General features: G+C 28.7%; 1 protein-coding gene across 1 annotated transcript in view; it reads left to right on the plus strand.

Moving 5' to 3' along the window:
• Positions 1-13,450, plus strand: part of wake (ankyrin repeat and fibronectin type III domain containing protein wide awake) — an 84,591-nt gene that overhangs the window by 51,675 nt on the left and 19,466 nt on the right. The window contains exons 7-8 of the mRNA XM_011501123.1: positions 11,012-11,179; positions 12,178-12,256. Coding sequence (XP_011499425.1) covers positions 11,012-11,179; positions 12,178-12,256 — 247 coding nt within the window. The remainder of the gene's footprint in view (positions 1-11,011; positions 11,180-12,177; positions 12,257-13,450) is intronic.

The following is a 13,450-nucleotide window of genomic DNA, read 5'->3' on the forward strand; positions in this document are numbered from 1 at the left end:
TTTGATTAAATCTTCTCTGTGAGCATTAAAAATAATATTTTAATATTCATTAAATTCAATAAGTGCATACGGTACTGTAAATGGATTACAGTGCAACGGTCTGAAATTTTTGGAATTTACAAAGGGTACAATATCGCATTACATTAATATTTATCGTACTTTATAAAATATAATAAATTTATTAATGACCTAAATATATTATATCTTTCGATAGACAATTTATGGAATATTAAGTGTATCGTCGCGCACACCTTCACATTATTACGATGTACATTGAAAAATATAATATATTTATTAACGATTTAAATATATAATAACAGCTCTGACAGTAACTTTTAAAACATTAACCATATCGTCGCATATATCTTTAATTGTAAATATATGTCCTATATTATCTATTTTTATTCTTAAATAAATTAAAAAAAAATCTATTGACTTTATACTCTCATTATTGGAGTTGATAGTTATTTATCCCTATCTGTTTGTATTTACATAAAATCATCAAACTGAAAAAAAATTGTCGTAGAATATTTTGTAATTCTTTATCTTTTTTTAGTTATAAGATATAACATTTTTTTCGATCACTTAACAAACAAATCAGAAAAGACATATTCTTCATTTATAATAATATCCATTTCGATTATAAATTAAAACACGTCACGTTACACGAACGGGTAAATCCTCAGTATATGATTATATTCTTATATAATATTCTTATTGAAATTTCATTCCCACAATAAAAATTTCAATAAATAGACGCGAAATATTGAACCATTTTTAAAAATATTACGAATTAACGATATGGAAAGACCAGGAATGAAGATGAAGATGGAAAGCAAATTATTGATAATAAATTGTATTTAAGTTGAAGTTTTCATGATAGGAACACTTAAAAACCCCAACATTAAATATTCTCCATTATTTCTTACATACAATGTTTATTTATACTCTTAAAAAAATAATTATTAAAAGATCTTAAAAAATAAATTATTGTATATAAATTTTGTTTATGTGTGTGTGCGTGTGTGTGCGGTGTGTGTGTGTGTGTATGTCTAAATTAATTTATAAAGATTATTATTTTGCATAAATATAAAAAGGCAGGTAGCTAAAGTAAAGTAAAGGATGTTCCTAATAAATGCAGCACGACACCATCGTTTGTCTTGCATTTGCATGGCTCATATTTAATTGTGAACCCTGTAGATAAATGAATGGTGACAATGGTTGGAAAATGGGATGCACCCAATTAATGGATCAGCATCACGCGAAATATCTGAAATAATTAAGCAAGAATGAATTCTGAAAATAGTTGAATGTGAAAATGTTGATCCAAGAATTAGAATGTTACATACTAGTTACGCTTAAAATGTTACATATGAGGATTTTGAGAAACTGTTGTTAGATTGATTAGAAGACTTAATTGATGAAATTCTTCGCTTTGATTCGACATTAATAAATATAAGCTTATAAAATAAAAAGTTCTTCGGGCAAATACAGTTGGCAAAATATATGGTGCTCCAATTCTCGTATGAAATCTTGCCAATCAACGTCCCAGCTGTGTAGCATCATCGGTATCAGAGTTATCGAGGAGTAAATCGAAAATTGCTTGGTCTTGATAGGCTCGATCGTCCGGATTATCCAAGAGAACGCTTCCGCTGGAACTCCTTGTCATGACAATGAGACAGACGCTTTGACAAAACCGAGGTACGCCACGGACCACCGGACGACGTCTTGGGGCATAACGAAGAAATTATCAATGCGCGATCGGGGGACCAAGCGGCTTGTTTACGTTGTAATATGTTTTTGCTCCTCCGTCACAGAGTTCCGAGTTTCGTTGGCAAGTGGCGGGACGTGTCACGGTATGGGTTTGTTGGTGGCGGGGAGGGGAAAGACAAGCCGGGAAGAAGAGGAACTCCTCGTAGTGGGGACTTGCCCCCGTCGCCCCGCCGCTGCAGCAACCGACGGGTCCGACACAGCCAAAACAGGCCACAAGCGTCGCTTCCGTCGCAATCGCAGCTGTTTTTCATTAAAGTTCGTAGCGGCGATTGCTAGTTAGTGACTGATGACGAGAAGGAGGAAAAGAAGCTACTTGTGAAGACGGATGTTACAGGAAGTAAAGTGCAAGACACGGGAATACTTGGCCGGGAGACGGACAACCTGCCCTTCGACGAGACCGCGCCCTTTCACAAGGGACGCCTATTAAATTCCAAATGGCGGTCGGTAAGGTAGAGAGGGACGCGCGATACCGGAAAACGACCTCGATCTCGACATCGACTGTGATATAATATGCTAGGTATGTTGTCCTTGTGCACTACTGTATATCGTTACTCTACTGAAAACGTGCGCGACAGCATCGGCTTTAGTGCCGCTCGATGGCGGGGTTGGGTGGAAGGATTAAACGAATTTATGCGGTGCCACGGGCTTAAATGTATACGAGCATATAATTCAGACAATTGCTAAGTGATTATTATTCTACATGAGCGTCTTTATTCTTACTTGTTTCACCTTGGCATGTTGACTTTGTTGCTCTATAAGAATTAGTTGAGAAGCTATTATATAGCAATTATAGTGAACACGAGGTTCCTGTGAAAAAATTAAATTTAAAGGAATCATTGGCAACCAACCATTTAGTTTTACAGCGTTCAGTGAATTTGTTTGAACCATTAGACAATTATAGATGGTATAATCTTTTGATGCGATTATTGTATAATATCCAAAGATAGTGTAAATCACTTTCCTTCTTTAAACCACAATAATTATTGTTCTTTCTCAGTATGTAGTTATTAATATTTAGCTAATAAGTAAATTACGTTGAAATTGCTTGAGAAGATTGTAAGCCAGTTATAAAAGTTTCTTAAATTTCATATATTTTACTTTTCTTTATTCTAAGAAGTATTTCTAAATTATATTAATTTTAATTTAATTCAAATATTAATTTTTCATTAGAATCTTTTGTATATAAAACAAAAAAAATATCATTTTTATTAACAGGCCAATAAATATAACAAAAATTTAATTATATATTTAATTTAATTATTGACTAATTGAAAAGATAAGATTTTATGCTTGCATTAAATACTTTATAAAAAAAATATGTGCCAATGTATTCGCATGTTTAATTAAAGTAAAATAACTGTCGATATTGTATTTGAATGATTGTAATTTATAATTATTATACATAAGAAATTATATTTTTACCGTTATTATATTGATAATTCAATACAATGAAAAGGTTTAATTTTATAATTAAAATGCCATTAGTACTTGTAATCAATTTATAATTATGATTCCTATCCATATTTCAATATTATTATTTTACATTAGAATATCTCCTTACAGGTTACATTGAAATGAAATGCATTAAATATATAATTGATTATGTCCTAATAAACTGTTTGTTTATTCCTGAGACAATTGGTATAGATCTGCTAGTAATTTAATATACTATTATTCAGATATTTTAACATTTAATACATACAATGTCAGTAAAATTATCTATAAACTGATTTATTATGGAAGGAATTTATTTTAATTTTTTATATGATTAACTTTCAGTCTTTATTATATGTTTCATAATCTTAATTGTACTTCAATAAATTTTCAAAAAATCCAATTCTATTAGTATAATATATATATATATATATATATATATATATATCATGCATTTATTTCAATTTTATTTTAAATTATTTTTATATAAAAAATAATTTTCAAATCATGTTTTGAACAATGCATGTGGAAATAGTGGATTGTCCAATAACACATTAAAATGCTTTTTCAATAAATCTTATATTCATTTGCACCTTATATTGATTTGCAAATTAAATAAAACGCTGATATCTTCTTAAAGTAAGATTATGTATGCTATCAAAATTCAGAAATTTAATATATTAATTGTTTAAATTTTTGTTGCTGATAAAAGATTAAGAAATATATCAGAATAAAAATAAAACATAAATATTTATAAATGCATAACGTCAATCATGAAATTCAAATAAAATAAAATCGATATAAATAATAGCTAACAAAAATTTGTTAACTGTGATTATAGTTACAAAATATTTATTGATTAAATATAAGCAAATATTTCATGAAATAGTATAATATTAATTTGGAAGAATATTATGAAGTTAGGAAGTAAGTTTGCCTGATATAAAAAGTGAAAAATTACAGTTTTTGTAAATTGTAACGATAAAAGAAAAAGGTATTTGCGTCTACATACGTAAGAAAGATGAAATGAATAGAAAAAGAGAAGCAGACAGACAGGGAGTAGAGGCAGGCACTAATGAAACAGTGAAAACAATAAACCGTATACAATATTGTATGTTTAGTGAAAAGAGTGAAAGGCACTCAGAGTAATTCGAGACAAAAGCCGGATGTCGCCTTAGAGAGATTTTCAGAATGTTTTTCATTGTTCTATACCCGAATACTCTATCATAACTACACACTTACATGCTTTTCACTTTGGCATTCTTTCTTTTAAGCCCTAGTATTTGTATAAGTATTTTAATCTACATTCTATTATATCCATTTTCATTAATGTGAAAATATTCCACAATTTTATTGCATTTCTATATACTATTCTGTATTTATTTACGATTGCAAAGTAATTACAAATCGTATAAACTTCCTTTTCTTTCTATACTGATGGAAATCATTTGATTCGCTCGAAAACCAAAGTTATTTTCTTATTTTTAATTTTGTTCAGATGCGCATTTTATTCTTAAATGTAGCCTTCAATTTAATTATACTCAACTGTACAAGACTATTTATGTTCATAAATAAAAAACTAATCTATGATAATTAGAAAATAAAAGTGTTAACGGAAAGGAACGTACATAAATAAAGATCGAGATGATATATATATATATATATATATATATATATATATATTAATTTCTTAAAATGAATTAGAATATTTAAATGACTTCCGAATCTAAGATCGAATTTATTAAAACTTATTAAATCTTTTATTGTCAATATAACGCCATAATCTTAAACACAATGTAGTCGTAACCTTATTTATGTATATGGAATATTCATACAATATTATTAAAAAAAAAACAACAGTTACTTCTTATTCTTTTATATATTTGTTATTATTAAATGCTCTTCAATACAATCGCAAATACTAATAAAATCTCAAATATAACTTTGGAGTTTAGGAACTTATATATATGTTGATCGACGCGTAAACATAACAAACAGCATTATTCAATTAAAATAAATCATGGAACATATTAGTTAAAAACATTTAAGGAACGTTTGAATTTAGACTAAATTATTACTCATAAATGTTCGATAAAATACTAGCACATACATTACTCCAAACTATAATATTAAGTATTAAAAATAACTGAAATTTAAAAAATTATATTAACTAAGTTTTAATTGTTTGATGTGTGTGTTTTTAATTGTATTTAATTGTATAATAAATAATGTGCTTCATTGTTTTATTATATATTTGATTGAGCTGATAATGCTATAGTCGGTGAGATCTCATAAAAATTTCACAAACATTTTTTACATTACTTTTTTCGTCGTTGATTAATGATTTTGTTTCAAGCGTTAAAGCAGTTGATATACCTAGTAAAAGGTTAACGGTCATAAAATGAGTCGCATATTATAGATCACATCTATTGTTCGTAAACATTTTAGACTTCTTAATCAATTATTTCTATCAACATTCGTTCAAAATTTTATTTTGGTTAAATATGTGCTTAGAATACATTGAGCATAAGCAATTATATCTATACGAAACGATAAGAAATTGATATCATTACATTATTATCTGGAAAAATTTTTATTCTAAATATTAAGAATTATAATACAAATTCCTCATTTTCATGTAATAAAGTACTTTTAAAACTCAATAGCATGCTAACAGTATTTTAAAAGAAATTTAAACAAATCCAAACTAGTAAAAGATTCAAGTAACATACAGTAACTAAATTTTCTATTATGTAAAATCAGTTATGAGTATGCTTCGATTTAGGTGAATAATAAATATTATAGTTAAATAAAAATATTTGATAGGACTAAGAAAATAAAAATTTCTTGTTATTATTTATATAAAAAATTTATTTCAAAGTATGAATAAATTTCAAAACCTTTTTCTATTAAAATAAAAATTTAAATCCTTAAAAAGTTATTGTAATTTCTAATATTTGGACTTTATAAAATATTCTCAATAAAGAAATTTTTAATTTAATACTTTTATAACTAACTTAATTATTTTCGGATGCAGCACATCAGAATATTTCTGTCTGTAGTGAAAGAGCTAATTTAGTGATGATTGTATCATTTAATTAATACAATTGATCAAAATATTCTATTAATAAAAAATAAATGAAAAAAGAATATATAGAAAAAAATAACATTAATTTAAATTTAACTAGTCTGCAGAAAAAGTAATGAATTTATTCATATTAATGTAATACAAAAAATAAAATTAAATATTCAATAATTTTTTAACGTGTATAAAGTGAAGTACTTAAAATAAATCATTTCGAAGCTTAGTATTAAACAAATAATTTTTATAGCACTAATTTCATTGTCATAATTTTATTTAAGAATCTCTATTTATGAAAGTTTAAAATTATTTTTAATAGTAGTCGGTAGAACGAAAAATTTGTTCATTTTTAAATAATTTCAAATTATTTTTTTTTCCCGTGAAATAATCTGAATAACAACAAATTATAAAAACCGATACAAAAATCGAATGTAGACCTTCGTTGAAATGAAAATGAAATTTATAGATATATTTTTAAATAACTTTTTCGAATCCTTTTTTTTTAATATAATTGTTCATTTTATTTGCATCGATATCGATATATTTTCTAACAATAGAGTGAATAATATTCCATCCCTAAGCGACTTGACATACGTACGTAATCAATAACTTGAATTCAATGTGCATTTCACTATAGATACGCTCTTCTACTATACTAATGAAATTATTGATAGTAGAAAATATAGAAAAATGTTTCCAATAAAAATGAAACTTCAAAAAATTTCGTTTCAATACTTTATGTAATTTCCATTTTTGATATCCAATAATGTATATTAGATGATTCCTTCGATTAGAGATCTCGATGATTTTTATCGAATCTATTTTATTGTTAAAAATAAGAAAACTTTCGTTCACACATTAATACAAGAACATTTTTCACAACTATCTCGAAATACTTCTATTTAGAAAGGTATTTAATAAATTTATTAACTTCATTAAAGTAGTATGTACTGAAAGTGTAATAAGGAAAAGATTTTAGATGAAAACTAAATTAAACGTAAAATTTTATTTTATTCGAATTTATAAACAGAATGTAATAATATTTTTCCAATTTCTATCATATTTGTATTTTTAATCAATTTAATGTTTTTAAAGGTAAATATTAGAACTGCTACGAATTATTATTCAAATTATGTTAAAAAGAAACGCGACCAAAAAGTATTTTGAGGAAGAGCTAACAATTTTGAATTTAAAATAAAATTTATATTATATAAGTATTCGATTGAACTTCGTTATCCAGTTAATTATATTAAAAGTTTTTAAACCTAATATTTTAAAAAATTTTAAGAAGTTTTATTTTTTAATAAATTAAATATTAAAATTATTTGAATGTAATATTGTATATTATAAAAAAATTTAACATCGCTAAAAAGTAATAATAACATTAAAGTTAATATATTCATTAATTTATTTTTAAAAAATTTAAACATTCGAAAGGTTTTATAAATTTGGAATAAACTCAACAATCTAAATTCTGTTCAATCATAATTGTTCTTAATCAACGTATCGATGCAGATTAAGATAATGCTCATATTTTATATATCTGATAATAATTTTTCTTTCACGAATTTTTAAATGAATTTAATTACATTAATCTTAAACATGAGATAATAATCGCCATCAAAGATTCTTTATCAAAGACTCGTCTTGTAATTGACAAAGTCGCACAGAACTACTTACATAGTACACTTACATAACGGACGTAAGCAATATAATCTATTGTCCCAGCAAATTGGCTGAGGACCCTTTAGTGTTACGACAATGCAGAAACTAAGAGAGAAAGTTGATGCATTCGTATATACTCCCTTTGTGTAATAGCCAATTGACCAATTTCATTTTGACATGGATGATAGGAGGACAAATAGATTATCCGTTTATTTGTGTGTTTGTTTGTGTATACATGCATGTACACGAGCTCGTCTTCATGCGTGCGTGCGTGGGAGAGAAAGAGAGAGAATGTCAAAGTGACTAAGTAAATAATAGCTGGGTTGTCGTTTTGCTTATATATTAAAAGCCAAGACTAGAAATACGAATGAGCTTATCATTCGTTTTATCTAACATCGAAGAAATTTTCTTCCTACTTTCCATTACTGCATTTTTTTTATGATGCGATTGAAGTGGCCACTTAACCTAGTATTTGAAAAATATAACAAGGTTTTTTTTAATTAATTATATGTATTACTATGCAATGTACAAAAGGCAAGAAAGAGTAAAAAATGTTGAAAATAATATAAAAATTTGTAAAGCCATAAAGCCGATGCTGACAAACCTTTCAAGTAGAATACTGGAGTTTAGTTTTATCGGCATTATAATTGTCAAATATATTTCTAAATCTTTTCGATATTCTTGAAAAACAATAAGAAAGTAATTTTTCTAATGAAAGTCGATAAAGCGATACTTCGGTAAGCTTTTTGCATTGTACGATGATATAACGATAAAAATACTTTTATTTTCAGTTTGAAATGAAAAGCTGCTCAGATATTATGCTACAAAATACAAACATCGCAAAGCCAAAGACTCGTATAAACTGGAATTTTAAAACGAAATGTACAAATTTGCGACTAAAATTCAGGCTAAGAAGTGAAAAATTAATTCATCCAAATGAAATTTAGAAAGACTTCCACTCGATCGAGTCCCAAGATGGAACTATTGCATCGGTCGTCTAGAGGAAATAAGATCTCCGGCTTTAAACGATCGAAATCCTTTCGCGCTTCCGTAAAGCTAATCACAAAAATTCGAAATCATGCGAATCTCCATATGACTCCAAGCTACGATTTATCTCCAATCTCTTTGAATCCAAAAGGCTCCGATAGTCCCAAATACAAAATACAAAATTTAACATTGCCTGCTAAAGACGATGGAGATAAAAGCGATAACTCTAAACCAATCGTTGATTTAAAAGAATACAAGACAAAATTATCGGACGATTCAGGAAAAATAGTCAAGGATTTAGAATCAAAGCTCTCCCTTGTCTCGGACAGCAAAGTTCATAGTATTATCAAAGAACAAGGCAATTGGAATAAACTCTCTATAAAAAGTGATAAATTCAATGCTTACGAAAATCCATCATTTATGGATAGTTCATTAGACACATCGATGTCCAACTTTTTTCATGAAGGTGATCATGTTCAACTAGATGAAACGGAGGAGCCAGACATAATAGACTTGCCTCTTACGAAGGTGCCGAAAGAAGAAAAAGGCAAAATTGAAAATAGTATAACAGTTATCGTGGAGAACGAGCAAATTTGTAAAAAGCATCGTTGGTGCACTCGCTCAAAGAACAGTGCGAGTAAAAGCCTTTTCCGAATCTCAAAGGATGCCGGAGAAAAGTATATTTCTGTAGCAACCTTTAAAGGATATATCAACGACGGTTACGATGAGAATAAAGCATTTTCGACTCAGCGGATTATGATGCCAAAGACCAATTGCAAAGAATTCGTTATAAATGGGAGCAAGAATTTTAACAATGTTCCCAGGTCCTTGAAGCCAAGGGCGAAAGATAACGTAACAAATATTTCGAATGAAAGTCAAATAAGTTGTTCTCTCAGAAAGGTGGTAAAACGAGAACAAATTATTTGTCTTATTAAGGAACATTGACGTTAGCTGGTTTTATCTGTTACACTATTTATCTGATGCGTTCTTGTCCATTATAGTTTACTGAACATAATGTGATTAAGTGAATGAATATCGACACAGATCCCTGTTTTATTCTATTTGATTTTTAATATTTTTTTTTTTTTTTTTTTTTATCAATAAAAGAAGAATAGATAATATTTCTTATTAACTGATTAAAAAAATAATGCAATTAGCCAAATTTTACTCTATATTATATTTTGTATTAAGTATAATATCTGTAAAAAAAAAAAAAAAAAATAGGATAGGAATCAATGAGCCGATATCTGCAATCATTTTAAATCCTATAGATAAAAGCAGCTGCGGATCGATATTCAAATAATCTAGAATATTTGAAACACATTTCTGATTAAAGATATTTGAATTTATCACTCTAGAAACAGAGTATGCCGAAAAGTTCAAAGGATTTGGCATTAAATGTAGAGACAGAGGAATTACAATTTGCAGCCCCAGTAACGAATATTTCGGTTACAAGTACGTTTCTTCTTGAATAACAAACAAATTGAAAAACAATAAGAAAAAGAGTGATAAGGAGGGAGTGATAGATTGTTTGAACTAAGTTTGACGTTTATCGGCGTTGCCGATATTTTTAATTAGTATTCTTTGTCTTTCTCAATGCGAACAATTAATTAAGATCGCAATATAGTAAACTTAACTGTAAATTTAATTACTTTCCTATTTTCTCTTGGTTGCTTTTGTTTTACAGTAATTGCACGAGGAATTTTTAATGCAAGTGTCAATGGGCGACAAACATGAACGCAAAAAGCAATGTATACTATTGCTGTATTTCAAGACAAATAAAATTATCCACAAAGTTTGAATCTGATAAAGTAGCGCTAACTTTTACTCAGCAATCTTAGCATTTATCTTTCAGCAAATCAATGACAATAGCTAGTCGTGTTTGAAATTATAGTTATTTTTCCGTTTTGCCCTTCCCATAATATTATCCCTAAATTTCTTCCTTCCCAGTCGAAGTTTTATCATTCGACAATATACACAATATATGTTTTTTTATTTTTACGTATCCCAGCATGTATGCCATTCATTCGATTTGATAGTTTTTTTATTTCGTTGCTCTTATTCGCGCAGAGCTACACTCGCTACAAGGGATGGAGTTCCTGGAGGGCTTCGGCAAAAAGAAACATCAGCTGCAGCACCAGCAACAACAAAGAAATCATCAGTATCAACTCACCAACTTGTCATCGATACACATCAACCCTCTCACGGCACAACCCTCCCTCAACATACATTTGCATGGTACCTTGACTGTTTTGCATTATGCCATATACATTTTCAGAGATCGGTGCTTCCTCTGACTCTACATTTCAATCTCTTCTTACTATTACCATTTCTCGGCTAATGTAAAGTCACCTGTTTTAAAAGATATTTACCGATGAAAATTTTCTCCTCCATAAAGAATGCAATTAAGTATCTTTTTAAACTATTAAAGCTTATTTTGTAGTCGGGTGTGGGCTATCTATTCTAAAAACATTTCTTATTCTATGCTTTTACACCTAATTTGTGACTAAAAATTGAATTAGTGAATATCTTTCGGGTAATTTTTTTTTATTAAACAATTACTCAGTATCTTAAATCGGATACTGACCGTCAAGTGAAACTATTTACGGCATTACCATAGCTAATTAGTTTATAAGAATGGTCGATTTTTGTTATTTGATATGAAAATTCTAGGCACAAAAATTTTGGACAAATAAATATATTTAAGAAGATTCAGTTATAAATGGAATTAGACAACTGTCGATAATTTGATGTTGATTAACAAATTGATATAAGCATAGACGAACTTTCAAAACCTCGACTCCACTATTTATATACCGGCAATATTATCAGCCTCAGCGAGTATTAAAGCTAATTATATTCTCGTACGAGTGGCGCTCAATTAAGAAATAAAAGCAACTTCGCTGATTTCTCTACAGCTGGACGTCCCGCGGGCTCGGAAATCACATTAAACGAACTCGATCGTGCTAATTGGAAAGTTTCAAGCGCTCCGCAGACGACCATTTTGTTCCAATTCAAGGCTTAACCCTGGGGATCGAATGCAAATTATGCCGTTAGTTTATCTAATGAACTTACCGAAGTGCGCATGCATGCATTTAATCTCTCCTTTGTTTTCTCCTTTTTTTTTATTATTTTTACTCGAGGCAATGCTCGCACCATCGCTCAAATGCGCTATGCTTCACGGCATGTAAATTTATATTTACTAATCGACGATTTCTCTCTGTTCTCTCTGGCAGCACTTTTTGCAGCTGTTGAGCACGGTCACCTTGACAAAGCGAGAGCCATCCTCGAATCAACGGATGTTGACGTTAACAGGTGAGCACGATTTGATTTACATAATGCCGTTAATTCCACTTCCGGTCGGCATTCAATTTATTAAGTAATCTTGTTATTTCTACCACTGATTTCGTTTTGTCTTTCAATTATGCACGGCGTATTTTGGTACTGTAGGGCAGCGGAATAAAATTGTACTATGTATTAGTTGTACCAATGAATATCAGCTTACTGCTTCGTAAGCTTGTAACACAGAATTCTTATGTTTGAAATTATTTTGTATAAAAAAAAATACGGTACGAAGTATCTTATAAAAAAATAACAACTACTATGTAAGTAGTAAAATTTTCCATTCCTTTATAATAATGGTACGCTACCAACTATTTTCTAAAGATAAAATATTACGAGTAATAAATGTTCTTTTGTCTTGACGAGTGTAATTCTAACATTGGCTTTTAATTCCTTAACAAAGTGCGCAGCATATCTTCAAATTTTAAATATAAAAAGTTAAATGACTTGATCTTCTATATATGTATATATATATATATATATATATATATATATGTATGTATTATGTCATAGCAAAGATCCGACATTTGTAGTAGAAGAACTATTATAAATATATAGTAAGTATTCCCTTACAGACATCTCAATAGCTCTTCAACGCCCATTTAATTGTATCTTCTCTCCCTTCTCTGATATCCGTCTCCTCCCTTTCCTACTTTAGTATTTCTCTACCTCGACTAGGGATTAAGAACTCGTTGCTTAACAAGTTCATACAGAGATTGATTAAAGTCCTGATAGGACACGTAGATATAATCGAATCTGACGATTCTTTTTTCCCAAGCGATACGAAAACTCTCGAGAGCAAGAAAAGTTAGAACGAAACGCAAGACAGATAAGTGGAACTTAAAAAAGAAAAGGAGCGGGTGGGTAAGCTCATGGTGTATTTTATGAACCGCTGCTTCCATCTGTTTAAAATAGCAAAGAAAATGAAAACTATCAAGAATAGTTGCAAAAGAGAAGATGATAAATAATCTAAGAAAACCAATGGAAGTGCAATTGTGTTGCGAAAATGATTAGTATTAAAAACTCATAAATAATAAATATTTAATTGATCATAATATTAAAAAAATTTTTAAGTTAGAATATAATTCATTATTGTCTTAAATGATTTACATGCATACAATGTAAAAAGTTATTCAATAATATATTTATAAATTTTTTTTAATTTAT

Source organism: Ceratosolen solmsi, unplaced genomic scaffold, assembly GCF_000503995.2.
Source record: "Ceratosolen solmsi marchali unplaced genomic scaffold, CerSol_1.0 scaffold10, whole genome shotgun sequence".
NCBI classification, from domain to species: Eukaryota; Metazoa; Arthropoda; class Insecta; order Hymenoptera; family Agaonidae; genus Ceratosolen; species Ceratosolen solmsi.